The 15,047-nt window shown below is 45.2% G+C and overlaps 1 protein-coding gene across 1 annotated transcript in view; it reads left to right on the forward strand.

Annotated features, from left to right (window-relative positions):
• Window positions 1-2,100: 2,100 nt before the first annotated feature.
• PASK (PAS domain containing serine/threonine kinase) overlaps window positions 2,101-15,047 on the forward strand; it is a 74,217-nt gene continuing 61,270 nt past the window's right edge. Inside the window, exons 1-2 of the mRNA XM_043993649.1 lie at window positions 2,101-2,199; window positions 14,219-14,455. Coding sequence (XP_043849584.1) covers window positions 14,266-14,455 — 190 coding nt within the window. The 5' untranslated portion in view covers window positions 2,101-2,199; window positions 14,219-14,265. The remainder of the gene's footprint in view (window positions 2,200-14,218; window positions 14,456-15,047) is intronic.

A 15,047-nucleotide genomic window follows, 5' to 3' on the forward strand; every position in this document is an offset into this window, starting at 1 on the left:
GCCACAGATTCTCAGCCAATTAGGAAGTTGGATTCGGCCGCCGGCAGGCCAATCAGCTCCGCGGCGGCCGAACCCCAGGTGTGCCGTTCGCCGCGCATGTGCAGCGCCTAGGGCCGCTTGGGAGTTGTAGTTCCTAAGGGAAAAGTTGTGACAGCTGGAAGGGGGAGGAGGATGGGGCGGGGTGGAGAAGAGAGGAAGGGAGGGAGGAAAGGAAGAGGAGGGAACGAGGGGAAGGAAGAAGGAAAAGGAAAAAGGGGACAAGGAGGGAGTGAAAGGGAAGGAAGAGGGCCAATGAACGAGGAGGAGGAGGATGCTGATGTGGCTCCGGAGGAGGCAGCTCGCTCCTCGGTGGAGGACGTGCAATGCTCGGGAGGCTCCTCCTGGCATCCTCCGCACTGCCCCCGCGGCTCCTGGCTCAGCCGTCTGGGGTCAAACACAACACGTCTGCAGACGTCTCTTGCCCCAGTCCCTTCAAACGCCTGTTAACTCCCCTCTTCTCCTTCTCCTTTCTCCGAGGCTTAAACAGCCGCCTTTTCAGGACGGGGAGGGAGACATAACACAGTCTCCTTGGATTGTTCACGGATTGTCCCGGAAAGCCCGAAATTGACTGGCTCCGGGCTCTCTTCATCCCCAAGCGGGGAGGGGGGGAGAGGGGGGGCGGAGTCGTTGGCCCTTGATGCCGGCGGCATCGAGAGAGAGAGAGGGGGGGGGGGGGAGGAGAGTCTCTCCCCTTCCCTCCTTCATTCTGCGGAAACTAGGGGGCAGGAATGGGTTTTCTGTCCTTTTCTTCTTAAAAAAAGATCTCTCCCCTTTCAGAGCCTAGCCTAGAGTAGGCACTCACTGAATTCAGTATAAATGAGCTGGCTTTTGTTAGGCGTTCAAAGTCCTGCAGGACTCCTCCCCCCCACCCCCCCCGCCCCAGTCTTATGATACTTTACATCCCGTCCCCCACCTCCATCAGCCTTTTTGCTCTTCCACGAGTAAGACCCTCTGTGTCCGGGCTCCGGCACTTTGACTATCCGTCCCCCGAGTCTGGAACGCGCGCTCTCCCCGCACATCTCCATCTCTTGCCTTCCCTGTGTTCCAAGTCCTGCCTGACCCCAATTGCACGGTACACACATAGCCCTATCCAGTGACGTTGGCTTTCTTGGTGTTTCACAGACAAGGCACTCTTGGCTCCGGACCCTCCGCGCTCCCATCCCATCCCATGGCTGGGATGCTCTTCCTCCTTCCCTGGCTTCTTTCGAGCGCCGGCGAAGCCTTACCGGGCCTCCCCTTGGGTGATTGTCTCTAATTTATCCCGTCCATAGCTCTCCGCTAGACCTCAAGCTCCTTGAGAGCAGGGACTATTTTTTGCCTTTCTTTGTGTCCCCAGGACTTAAACCAGTGCTTGGCACATAGTAGGTGCTTATTGACTGTATTGCTGTACAGCAGACGGCTTTAGAGCCGGACGATCTGTGTTCGAATCCTCTCCAGGCTTATTTGTGTGGCCTTGGGAAAGTCACTTGTAAAGGGGGGCGGGTCGGTCTAACTGTTCTCTGAGGTCCTCTCCGGCTCCAGACCTGGGATCCTACAGGATTCTAGGCCTCCTGAGACCCGGGGTCCTGCATCAGGAGAGAGCGAAGTTTCAGCTAGAGGGAGACGGCAGGAATGGTGTGTCCACTGTTGTCTTCCATTTATTAACTAGAAGTCGAGGCCTTGGGCTGGGCAAGGACACGTTTAGCAAAAAGATCGAGCCCCGGCCCTGAAGGAGCCCGCCTTCTCCTGGGGCGGGGATAGCAAACAGGAGAGAGGGATCAAAAGCTTGAGCCCACCCCACCCAACCCCCACCCCCAGTCCCTCTTAAGGATTCGGCTCGGAACGAAGAGAACAGTGCCCGCCGGTTGAACAGCACTGGAGAGCGGGGCTCATTTTGGCCCCTGCCGGCCACCTTAGCCCCGTCCCCTTGCGTCCCTAGCAACCGTTAGTGCGCGCTTCTTCCTTTGGAATCCTCGAGTCCCACCTTCTAAGGGAATGCGATTGGTGGATACCTTCTGTCGATCTCCGCCGGGGCCCGAATCCAGGTCTGTGATTGGCCTGCCGTCCGAGAAGGCGAAGCGGCCCGCCTCTTGGGGAGTCGGGAGCTTCGAGTCTTCAGTCGGTGGGGCGGGATCCGTCCTGCCCCCGTCTGTCTCCACCACCGCCGGCCCCGGCCCTCAGGTAGGTCTTACTTCAGGCCCGGGCCGACTTCCGAGCTAGGGGGTGGGGGGAACCGCCTCAGGACGCAGCCGAGAGCCTTCCCGTACGGACAGGGAGACGGAGGCGTCCCGGGCCCGAGCGTGAGCCCCGCAGAGGGGCCCAGCTCTGTGAGCCCCTCTGCCCAGGGGGAAAACTCAGGCCCGGGGCGGAGGCAGGGATGCGTCGCGCCCCACGAAGCGGGGTCCGCCCACCTCACAGCCGGCGGGAATAAGAACCGTAATTACAGGGGGGGAAACTGAGGCACGGAGAGGCCGCTCAGCCTGGGGCGCTCCTGGGTCCGCAGCCCCCGGGGCAGCTTGGGGTCCCAGGCCAAGCCAGCGGGAGACACAGGGCTAGTGACGTCGCCGCTCTGCCTCAGTTTCCTCACCTGTAAAGCGGGGCGACGTCAACCGCCCCGCTTCCCATTAGGATCCCATGGAATCTCGGGCGTGAAGCCTTCGTGGCCACGACCTTCTCAGGCCTGGGCAGAGTGGCCAGTGTCCGTGTCCGTGTACGCGGGGCGTGCGTGTGCACGGGCCTCGTGTATTTCCTTTTTTCTTGTTTTTTGTGGGAGGCAATTGGGGTTAAGTGACTTGCCCAGGGTCACACAGCTAGTAAGTGTTAAGTGTCAAGTGTCTGAGGTCGGATTTGAACTCAGGTCCTCCTGACTGCAGGGGCGGTGCTCTATCCACTGTGCCACCTAGCTGCCCCCATATTAGTCATTTTGTATAAGAATTTTAAATAAAAGAAAAAAAATGAAAGAAAGTGAAAAATCGCCTGCTTCAGTCTGTGTTCCGTCAATATCAGTTCTCTCTCTGGAGGTGGAGAGCATGCTTCATCATTAGTCCTTTGGGATTGTCTTGGATTGTTGTGTTGCTGAAAATAGTTCAGTCAGTCAGAGTTCTTCATCCAACAACATGGCTGTCTCTGTGCACGATGTTCTCCTGGTTCTGCTCACTTCCCTGGAGTCTTTCCAGGCCTTTCTGAGGTCATCCTGCTTGTCCTTTCTTATAGCACAATCGTATTCCATCACCATCCTATACCACAGCTTGTTCAGCCATTCCCAATGGATGGAAATTCCCTCAATTTCCAATCCTTAGCTACCAGAAGAAGACCTGCTATAAATATTTTTGTACAAACAGGTATTTTTTCTCTGCTTGGAGGATATCTATGGGATATAAACCTAGCTGGGGTATTGCTGGATCAGAGGGTATGCACAGTTCTATGGCCCTTTGGGCATAGTTCCAGATTGCTCTCCAGAATGGTTGGATCTATTCACAACTCCACCTACAGTGGATTAGCGCCCCAGCTTTCATCCCCTCCAACCTCAAATGTTTTCCTTTTATTGTTATTACAAGGACAGTCTTAGTGAAAGATAATAATGAACCTGCAGCACCTGTGTGAGGTAGCTTGTGTCCTGAGGAAACTCAGACTGCAGGAGGATGGACGACAAGGTTGGACCTGTCGTCTTTCCTGGAGCCCTGGGGAGTGAGCACCCTCCACTCACTGTTGGACACCATTCCAGGGGCCGTGGATCTGGTTGAATCTGAACCCGTGTGAGTATCGCCTCTAGGGCACCCCAACCCAGTGGCTCCCCAGGCCGACCTCTGTGTGGGCAGCGCTCTCCTACTCTGTTCTGGCCTGTTCCTTTGAGGGACTGCTCCTGGGCAAGCACAACGTCTTAGACTTGGAGCGGACGGTGCCGACAAGCTCTCAGCCGTCCTTTTCTCTTGGCCTGCTCCTGAGTGGCTCAGTGGAGCAGGGGCTCGGCCTCCTGCGGGCTGGGGTGGCCCTTGGTTGCCGAATGTCTCTGCTTCAAAGAGACCAAGGTGCTTTTCAGGCTTGTTTGATCAGGTCGTGGCACTGGGTTGACATCTTCTATGTTTCTGTGTGCAATTATTATCATTGGTGCCTGTCCTTTCCTCCATTTCTTCCCTATTTCTGGCATCCAAACTTGCTTAAATAGGTCAAGGTTGGAGGTGTTTCCATTGTATGCTATGCTTTTTTTCCTTTCCTCTAGCTGCTGGATCATTTCTATGTTTGTGTGTAGACTGTTGATTCAGAAGTGGTTCCCACATCAGTAACGAGGTCTTTTGTGTGTGTTAAAATACAATGAATTTGCTGGAGAAATTTGGCATCACTTAATGCCTGGGCACAACACATTGGTAGATGTCTCTTCTTCTCCTTACTGCCCTTGCTCTACCACAGTGGAGACTGAACTAAGCTGCCCGGCTTTCTATAGAGTCCTTCCTTTCCCAATAACCAAACAAGTCAGGGCCAGTAAATCAAGCCTGGGATGGGGATATAGCAGCTAGTTTGGGCAATGAAATGGGAAGCTGGTGAACCTTCCTTACTCCTCATCCTTCTAGCTCCTTCCCTCTGTTAAGTATCTCCAACTGCTCCTGCATAGAGCAGTTGGTTTGCTTGTCGCTCCCCTTAGATTGGGAGCTCCCTGAAGGCAAGGACTGTCTCGCCTCCTTTTTTATCCCCAGTGCCTGGCATACAGTTGGCGCTTCATTAACGTTTATTGGCTGACTGCTTGATTTTGTATGATGTAATTCCCTGTGCTAGTGCCTTCCCATTCTGAGGCTTCTGTACAGGTACCCTCATTCCTTATTCCTAAAATGTGTTTGCTGGCCTTTGGATGGCAAGCACTGAGTATCAAAAGATAGGCTTTAATGAAGGCATATAATCCAGTATTACTACCTAAACCACTCCATCTAAACACCTTTGTGTGTAAAGAAATGTGTTAATAGCATGTGTTTTTGGCATTGCTATTACAATTACACCCCCCCCCCCCCCCGCCCCTGCCGCTGCCCCATTTCAAACTGAGACAGGAAAAAAACAACAAACCCCAAACCCAAACCTTTGTAATAGAGAAGGATCCAAAGCAAAACGACTCTAGACAGTGGCCTTGGTCACAGATGCCTGTCTCTGTCAGGAGGTGAGTAATGGCCTCCGGAGAAGTGCTTGGTCATTGCATTCATGTGAGTTCTTCAGTCTTTCAAAGTTGTTTCTCTTCACAGTGTTGTTGTCTTTGTATAAACTGTTCTCTCCCGGTTTCTCTCCTTACTACTGCCTGCTGACCGCAAGGCCAGCGAGCCAGCCAAGCAGAAGCAGCCGGACCCCCTGACAGAGAGATGTCAGGACAGTCAGACCGCCACCCCCATTCTGACCCCCATCTTCCGTGATGGATATAGTCCAGGGTGCGGAACAGAAGTGCTCTGGGAATAGCATTGCTTCCGGTCCACTGCCCACAGCCATCATCCTAGAAAGCAGATCCTGGGGAGATGCAGCTGGGTCCTGCGGGTACCACAGCCACTGAAGACCCAGAAAGGAAAGGCCTTGGCCTTGTCAAGTGTGTGAGCATCAAGAAACGGATGTGATTCTGTCTGCAGAAATGACGTTGAAGAAGAGGTGTCATCACCATGCACTTGGCTGCTGCCCTGACCCAGGGACCATGGGGCCTTTCTGTCCGGTGCATGGCTGACACCTTCCCCTAGCAGAAGGGGAGCTCTGACTTTCTGTGTCCCTGTCGCTCAGTGTGGGGCTTTGCACACAGTGACTGGTTCTTTCCTTCCTTCCCTCAGTCTGCATCTGTTCAGACTTCCCAGGGTTCTCTGGAGTGATATCTTTTGTCCTTTCAGCACAAGAATATTCATGACATTCGTACACTACCCTTGGTTTGGCCTTTCCCCAGGTGGTGCTGCCCCCTGTAGATTCTAGCTGTTTGCTTTCAGAGTCCTGTTTATGGGGCATGGCTTGTGTTCCTTCTCGTATTATTCTCCTTCTTAACTGCTATGATACTTTCTCCCCTATTGTTTCCCTGTGTTGTTTGAGGTAGTTTTATCTGAACTACCTGTGTGTGTGTTCATTCCTCTTTGTCTGTCTCAGATAAGGTTGCCTACTCCAATTCCAGTCTCTTCTCATAGCCCCCAATGGTGTGGAATAGCAAAGGATACTCCTTTTGGCCTCCCTTTCCCCTGATGTTTCAGAATGCTCAGAACAAAACCCGGGCACTCTCAGGGTCTCTGTTTTCCTGATGGAGGATAGGAGGAATCTGAAGGGACACTTTTTTATTCCCCTCTTGGAATGTTAGCACCGCATCATCACACAGGCCTTTCCAGCAGCTCAAATAAGGTTACTATTCTAGGTTTCTCTTGTGTTTGTATTTCAGAGTTCTTACTTAGCTCCGATCTTTTCATCAGGAATGCTTGGAAGTCCCCTATTCCACTAAAGTTCTGTTTTATTTGTCTCCTCTTACGATTATACTCAGCTTTGCAGGTTAAGTTACTCTTACTTTGCCTTTTGCAATCTGGCATTTCAAGCTCTTTAGTTATCCTAGAAACGGGTCAGATCTTGTGTGGTCTTGACTAATCCCTTGGTACTTGAGCTGTTCCTCTCTGGTTAATTGCAGTATTTTTTTCCTTTGATATAAGAGATCTTGATTTTTGCTGTGACATTCCTGTGATTTTTCTTTTGGCATTCTGGAAGTGATTGGTGATTTTTTATATCTTCACTTTGCCTTCTGGTTCTAATACATTTGGGAATTTTTCATTTATGATTTCTTAAAATATAGTACCAATGCATTTAAAAAAATTTCATGGAGTCCAATAATTCTTTTTTAAAAATTAATTAATTAATCAATAATTCTTAAATTATTTCTCCTTGCCCTGTTTTCCAAGTCAACTATTTTTATATCATATATTGTACATTTTCTCCTGTTTTTTCAATCTTTTCATTTTGTTCTAATATTTTTTTCTGTCTCATGGAGTATGATTGATTTCTTTGGTTTAGTCTAATTTTAAGGGAGTCTCTTACTTTACTAAGTATTATCACTTTTTCTATTAAACTATTTATTCTCCTTCCAGTTCCTTCCTCTAGAGCTTTCACTGCATTTTTTATCTCTTGCTTCATTTCTGCTAGGTGCTCCATGGAGTTACTTGCTCCAGATTTGCAATCATTCTTTTTACTATTGGTCTTTATCTCATCTCTCCAAATTTAGTTCCTGAATGAGGAGTTCACTTTCCTGCTCTGCTTGGTCTGGATCTGGGGCCCCTGGATTCCTTCTCTGACTTGTACCTCCTGAGTTCCTCTCTGGATCTTTAAGACTCAGGGAACAGTTAGGTTGTACAGTGGTTAGCATGCCTGACACTGAATTCAAATCTGGCTTCACAGACTTCCTGGGCAGTGTGACCCTGGGCAAGTCACTCTGTCTCCATCTGCCCCTTAAAGAGGGATGATAATACCACCAACTTCCCAGGGTTATCATGAGGGGGGAAATGGGATTATATCTGCAGAGGGCTTGGCTCAGGGCCAGGCTTCGGTAGGTGTGAAATACAGACTTGATTCCTCCCTCTCTCAGAACAAAGTGCTAGGGGCCTGGGAATCCCAGCTGGTGCACTGCTGCTCTGCTCTTTCCAAGGCTTCCGAGGCCTTCCCCGTGAGGTTCTCTGACACCCTGGGATCTCGGGAGAACAGGCGAGATAGCATTCCAGACCCAGAGCCTTGCTAGGGGAACGTTCCTCTGACCTTTCAGGGTCGGGCTGTGTAAGGTGTAATGGGCCCCAACCAGAGGAGATGAATCTAGACTCATTGAATTAAGTGAGACTGACTAAGAACAATTGACTCTGCTGATTGGCCTACTTAAGGTTAATTTAATTAAAGCCACACCTGCCTGACTCCCAAGAGGGAGTATTCTCAGAGGTTGTGGACTACAAAATCAACCCGAGACTACCCTCAACCAAGCAGCTTGAAGGACCACCCCTTGGGGAGGGAGACAGGGAGTAGGAAGGGAGGCTGGCTCCCTGGCTCTCTCTTTTGTTCTGGAACCTCGGAACCTTGGGTTGGTGGCTGAGGAAAGGAGAAGGAGGCCAGTCTGACCCCTAGGGTAGATGCTTAAAGCCTGAACAGTTGCTGAAGCTTCTAATTTATAAGTAAATCTTAGCTAGTTTCCCCCTCCCCCACACTGGGGCAGAAAAAGGCGCCCACACATAGCTGGAAGGCTCATTGGCCTGTGTTGGGGCTGGTGCTGATGGCAAATTGTGGAAAAGGTTTGCTGGAGTTTCTCATTGGATTTCTTGATCATTTTTGGGCTTGTTGCAAATTTCACATATTTTTCTGGAGTAGGTATGTGGAAGCTGGGTAGTTGGCCTTGTTTAGACAGCCATCTTCTCTGGAAGTCAAAACATATTCTTTAATTCTTCACAATGAAGGCACACTTTTGGCACAATGTATATTAAACTACCTTTGATGAACAGCCCATTTCTTGAACTTTAGCCTTGGTTATAGCCAAAAATTTCCTTTTCTTTCTATTTTTGTTTTGGGTGACTTGTCCAGGGTCACATAGCTAGTAAGTGTCAAATGTCTGAGGCAGGATTTGAACTTAGGTCCTCCTGAATTCAGGGCTGGTGCTCTAGCCACTGTACTACCTAGCTGCCCCTGAAAAGTTTTTCTTTAAAAAATATTTTCAGTTCCTTATTCTCTTTCTCCTTTGAGAAGGCAAGTAATATGATACCCAGTTTCATATGAACTCTTGTAAGACATTTTTGCATTATCCATGTTTTTCCCTCCCCCCCCCAAGCAATAAAAATAAAGTGAAAAACAATAGGATTCAGTCTGCACTCAAAGTCCCTCAGTTTTCTTTCTGAGAGTGGATAGCATTTTTCATCATGATTCCTTTGGAACTGTTAAAATAGCTATGTCTTTTACAGTTGATCATCGGTACAATATTGTTCTTAATTTATACAGTGTTCTTCTGGTTTTGCTCACTTTGCTTTGCATGAATTTGTATTAGTCTTCCCCTGTTTTTCTGAAACCTTCCGGCTTGTCATTTCTTATAGAACAATACTATTCTATCACAATCGCGTACTGCAACTTGTTCAGCTATTCCCCAATTGATGGGGAACCTTTCACTTTCCAAATCTTTGCCACCACAGAAAGAACTAGAAATAGTTTTGTTCAAATAGGTCTTTTTTTTTCCTTTCTTTTATGTCTTTGGGGTACTGACTTAGTAGCAGGGTCAGAGGGTATGCATAATTTTATAGCCCTTTGGCGGTAGTTCCAAATTGTTCTCAAGAATGGTTTGACCAGTTCACAACTTTCTTTGTCATTTTCCTTTCCTTTCATGTTAGCCATTCTGATATGGGAGTACCTCAGAGTACTTCATTTTAATTTGCATCTCTCATTTTAAGTGAGTTAGAGCATTTTTTCATAGCTTTGAAAGAATTTAAGAGAATTTGTGAGAATTCATAGCCTTGATTTCTTCTGAAAAATGCCTGTTTATGTCCTTTGACCCCACTTATCAATTGAAGAATGACTCTTGTTTTTAGAAATTTGTCCCAGTTCTCCTCTATATTTGAGAAATGAGGTCTTTATTAGAGAAACTTGCCATGAAATGTCCCCAGTTTCCTGCTTTCTTCTTCTTTTTTTAAAATTTATTTATTTTTTTTTTGTTTTTGTTTTTTTTTTTGTGAGGCAATTGGGGGTTGCCCAGGGTCACACAGCTAGTTAGTATTAAGTGTCTGAGGCTGGATTGAACTCAGGTCCTCCTGAATCCAGGGCCAGTGCTCTATCTACTGCGCCACCTAGCTGCCCCCTCCTGCTTTTCTTCTAATTTTGACTGTACTGGTTTTGTTTGTACAAAGCCTTTTAAATTAAATTTAATAAAAATGATCTGGTTTACCTCCTGTGATCCCCTCTGTCTCTTATTTGGTCATGAATTCTTCCCTTATCCATAGATCTGACAGGTAAAACTTTCCATGCTCCTCCAGTTTGCTTTTGATACTACTCTTTCTAAATCATGGACCCATTTTGAGTTTCTCTTGGTCTACATTATAAGATGTTGGACTATGCTTAGTTTCTGCTAGACTGCTTTCTAGTTTTCCCAGCAGTTTTTGTTGAATAGTGAGTTCTTGCCCCCAAAGTTTGTATCTTTGGGTTTATCCCCACTGGGTTATGGTGGTCATTTACTTCTGTATATTGTGTGCCTAAAATATTCCATAGATTAATCAACTTTTTAAAAATCAGTACCAGATTGTTTTGATAATTACTAATTTGTAGTATAATTTGAAGTCTGTTACTGCTGGGCTGCCTTCCTGCACTTTTCATTGATTCTCTTGGTATTCTTGACTTTTTGTTCTCCAGATGAATTTTGTTATATTTTTTCTAGCCCTATAAAATAATCTTTGGTCATTAGATTGGTATGGCACTGAATAAGTAAATTAATTTAGGTAGAATTATAATTTTAATTATATTTATTCTGCCTATTCATGGGCAATTAATATTTCTCTAATTTGTTTTTATAAAAAGTGTTTTTGTAATTGTATTCCTATAGTTCCTAGGTTTGTCTTGGTAGGTAGACTCCCAAGTATTTTATATGGTCTGCAATTATTTTAAATGGAATTTCTTTTTCTATCTCTTTCTGCTGGGTTTTGTTGATAATATATAGAAATGCTGATGGTTTATCTGGGTTTATTTTATATCCTGTAACTGCTAAAGTTGTTAATTTTTTTGACTAGTTTTTAGTTGATTATTTAGGGTTCTCTGTGTATATCATCTTCAAAGAACGATAGTTTTGTTTCCTCATTGCCTATTCTTAATCCTTTAATTTCTTTTTTTCTTGTCTTATTGCATTTGTTTTTATTTTTCCTTATTCTTTTTCCTCCTTTATTTAGTATTTTATTTTTCTCAATTGCATGTATAATTTTTTAACATCCATTTAAAAAATTTTGAGTTCCAAATTCTCTCCCTTTTTTCCCCCCACTTTGATATAGTTACACATGTGTAGTCATGTAAAACATTTCCATATTCGTCATGTTGTGAAAGAAAACATAAAAAAACTCTAGAAAATAAAGTAACAAAATAAAGTTTGCTTCAATCTATATTTAGACATCACCAATTCTTTCTCTGGAGATGGATAGCATTTTTCATAAGTCCTTTGGAGTTGTCTTGGATTGTTTTATTGCTGTTATTTTGTACACAGTACATTTCACTTTTCATCAGCTCGTGTAAGTCTTTCCAGGGTTTTCTGAGAGCATCCTTCTCATCGTTTCTTACAGTATAACAGTATTCCATCATAATCACATACCACACTTTGTTCAGTCATTCCCTCAATTAACAATTCTTTGCCCCTAGAAAAGAGCTGCTACAAATATTTTTGTACCTATAGGTCCTTTTCCTTTTTTTTTAATCTCTTTTTGGATATAGACCAACTAGTGGTATTACTAGGTGAAAGAATATGCATAGTTTTATAATCCTTTGGGCACAGTTCCAAACTGCTCTAGCAGAATGGTCAAATCGGTTTACGACTCTACCAACAGTGCATTAATATTTCATTTTTCCCACATCCCCTCCAATAGTTTGTTATTTTCCTCTTCTGTTAGCCAATCTAATAGGTATGGGTGATACCCCTAAATTATTTTGATTTGCAGCTCTCCAATTAATAGAGTTAGAGCTTTTTTTTTTTTTAAATATGGTTATAGACTATAGCCAGTCCTTTTAAAAAATTATATATAGTATATAGTATATATATATAATATTTATTTATTTTGCAGAGGGCAATGAGGGTTAACTGACTTGCCTAGGGTCACACAGCTAGTAAGTAGCAAGTGTTTGAGGCTGAATTTGAACTCAGGTCCTTCTGAATCCAAGGCAGGTGCTTTATACATTGCGCCACCTAGCTGTTCCATATAACCAGTCTTTCTAATACAATATTGAATAGTAAGAATGATAATGGACATCCTTGCTTCAACCCTGATCTTATTGGGAAGGTTTCAAGTTTATCCCTAGTACAGATAATGCTTGCTCTTGGTTTTATTTATCATTTAAGAAAAGTTCCATTTATTTCTAGCCCATAGATTTTTTTAAATTAAAAAAAATTTAGTTTGTTTTTATGGGGCAATGAAGGTTAAAAGTATGAATATTTACTTTTTTATTCATTCATTCATTCATTTATTCACTCTATTTATTCATTCATTTATTTATTTGCAGGGCAATGAGGGTTAAGTGACTTGCTCAGAGCCACACAGCTAGTAAGTAGCAAGTGTTTGAGGCTGGATTTGAACTCAGGTCCTCCTGAATCCAGGGCCGGTGCTTTATCCACTGTGCCACCTACTGCCCCCTAGCCATAGATTTTCAATGAGGTTTAAATCAGATGAGTTCCCAGTCCACTGAAACATTTTTATCCCCATCTCTAGGATAATTTTTTTTTCTGGTTCTGCAAAAGACTCACCAATTAATAAGCATCTATTTTCTCTTACTACCCTTTTTCCCAGTTAAAAAAAAAAAGAAAGAAAACCCTCATAAAAATATGTATAGTAAAGTGAAGCCAATTCCCTCCCTGCTGTGTTGAAAAGTGTACGTCTTCTTTTCGATTTTGAGGCCACCACCTTTATGTCAGTCGTGGGGTAACAGTCGTCGTAGTCAATGTTTTTGATGTTTTATCATTAAATCTATCCGCCTTTCAAGTTTTTTCACAATTGCTTTTCTTTTTTTCTTTCTTTTTTTTTTGGTGAGGCAATTGGGATTAAGTGACTTGCCAGGGTCACACAGCTAGTAAATGTCTGAGGCCAGATTTGAACTCAGTCCTCCTGAATTCAGGGCCAGTGCTCTATCCATTGTACCACCTAGCTGGCCCCCCTATTGCTTTTCTTTTTATGCTGTTGTCATTATCTGAATGTTCTGGGTAGTCACTTCACTCTGTGTCAGTTTCATGCAGGTCTTCCAGGTTTCTCTGAAATTGTCCATTTTGTAATTCCTTATGACACAGTAATATTCCTGACAACTTTTATGACCTTTTGTGATACATGGTGTGGTGCAAGGCTTTATATACTTAGCATACTGCATATTTGGAATACTTTTTTGTTTTTTTAAAGTGGGGCAGTGGGGGTTAAGGTGACTTGCCCAGGGTCACACAGTTGAGTTAAGTGTTAAGTGTCTGAGGCCGGATTTGAACTCAGGTACTCCTGACTCCAGGGCTCTATTCACTGTACCACCTAGCTGCCCCCGAGTTCATTGTTCTTAATTGGAACAAGACCTTTAGGCCTATGGAGAGAAAAAAATTCCCTAAGCATTTTGGGGTGAATGATTTATAGTTGGATACAGATTCCAACATATTATAGATTTATGTAGCCTTCTTATGACAATGGTTTTGGTTTGTCTTGAAGGAAAAAGTGGGTTTCATCGGTAAAAACTACCTTTGCTCCATCTTTAGGTCCTCCCGTTTTTAATCGTTTTCTTCTGACATGTGTTGTGTCTCCCCCTGGCCCCCTCTCTGCCCATAGTAACAACAACCCCTTTCTCCTTTTTGGTCTGTTCGCTCTTTGCCCAGCTTCAGGAAGCTGACGCCATACTGTAGAAAAGCCGGTATCAATCCCTCCAGCTTTTAGGTCTTTCGGAATGTTTGTGTTGATTTGATGAGGGTTAAAGAGGCTGTTGCTCGGCATTCATTCGTGAACCTCCGTGGTGTTTTTAATGTTCAGCCGCTCTTTCCACGAGCTTGAGTCCAACCACTTTTGTTTCATTCTGTGCTCGAACAAGCTCCTCACCCCAGTAGCCCCTGTGGTATGTTTCCCTGGAGTCATAGCTGTTCCTCAAAACCACAGCAAATGAGAGCAACGAGGCGCGGATGGCTTGCAATCCAGCATTCAGATGACAAAGAGCTAATGAAAGATGGGGAAACTGGCCCAACTGGGTCTCATCTGGTTTTGAAGCACCCACGTCTGGGCTGCCCATGCACGTAGTCTTGACTCTCAGGAAACGGACTCCTACCCCCAACTCTCAGGGTTTAGGCAGATTTCTAAGATGGTCCCTTCCAGACCAGTTGCCGACCTGCTTTGGTGGAGGGAATCTCCCCACTGGGAAGTCAAGGTTGTGACCAAAAGGAGGCCCGGTTACATTCGTGCAGGGCTCAGTGTGTAAGCAGGGAAGGTCAGGCATTTGTAAAGACTTTTTGATGATGATAACCAGTAGATTTGAATGCATTTTTCTTTTCTTTTTCTAGTTGATTTCTTAGGGGTGAAAAGTAGGTGATCTGCTTCAGGTCTTAAGATGTCCTTGAAGATTTTCCTGGAAGATGGCTGTGTGTGTGCGCCAAGGGGATTGTCCTTATTAGGACACATGGAGATCCCACTGGAAGAAAACTGCTCAGAGCTGAGCAGGCTCTTTCCCCGGGTTTTCCAGCACCTGAGCAGAAAGAATGGCTTTACGAAACTCTGCAACAGTAAAAAGTCACTGGCCGGTAACTATCTCTGTGGGTTTCTCGGGGAAACCGTACGCTTGGGAATTGGAAACTTCTGCTTTCACGTGTTCTTTTCATTTTCCAATCCGTATGTGTTGTCATTCATTATTTTAACATATTTGAGAGAGAAAGAATTCAGGAATGGAAGAATTCACAGCTTCATATATGTTCCTTTTTTATGATCTCTGTCTATTGTTTGTTAAATTTGGGGGAAAAAGGGAAAATATGTTATTCTAACCCTTGGTTACTATCAGGTTTGTATCCTTGAGACAGATTTATGAAAAATTACCTGCGTTGATAGTAGTTTTCTGCTCGGCAGGAGGCTTATGTCTCCCATCTAGGGAGAGAAAACTCTGTGGGATGATGTCCCAGTCCATGGCCAGGCCGAGTCACTGGTGGGTGACTCTCAGAGGACATGCGTACCCTCATGCTGAGGAAAGACAGGGCCAACTAGTTCATATTACATCCATCAAATGTCTTTGACAAAATTTAAAAAAACACAGCGCCACTCAATGAATGGGGAGGGCGGCACCAGCCCCTCTCAGCTCCCACAATCCCAGACATAACCCACCCCTCCCCATCTGTCATTTTG

Source organism: Dromiciops gliroides, chromosome 3 (genome assembly GCF_019393635.1).
Source record: "Dromiciops gliroides isolate mDroGli1 chromosome 3, mDroGli1.pri, whole genome shotgun sequence".
NCBI classification, from domain to species: Eukaryota; Metazoa; Chordata; class Mammalia; order Microbiotheria; family Microbiotheriidae; genus Dromiciops; species Dromiciops gliroides.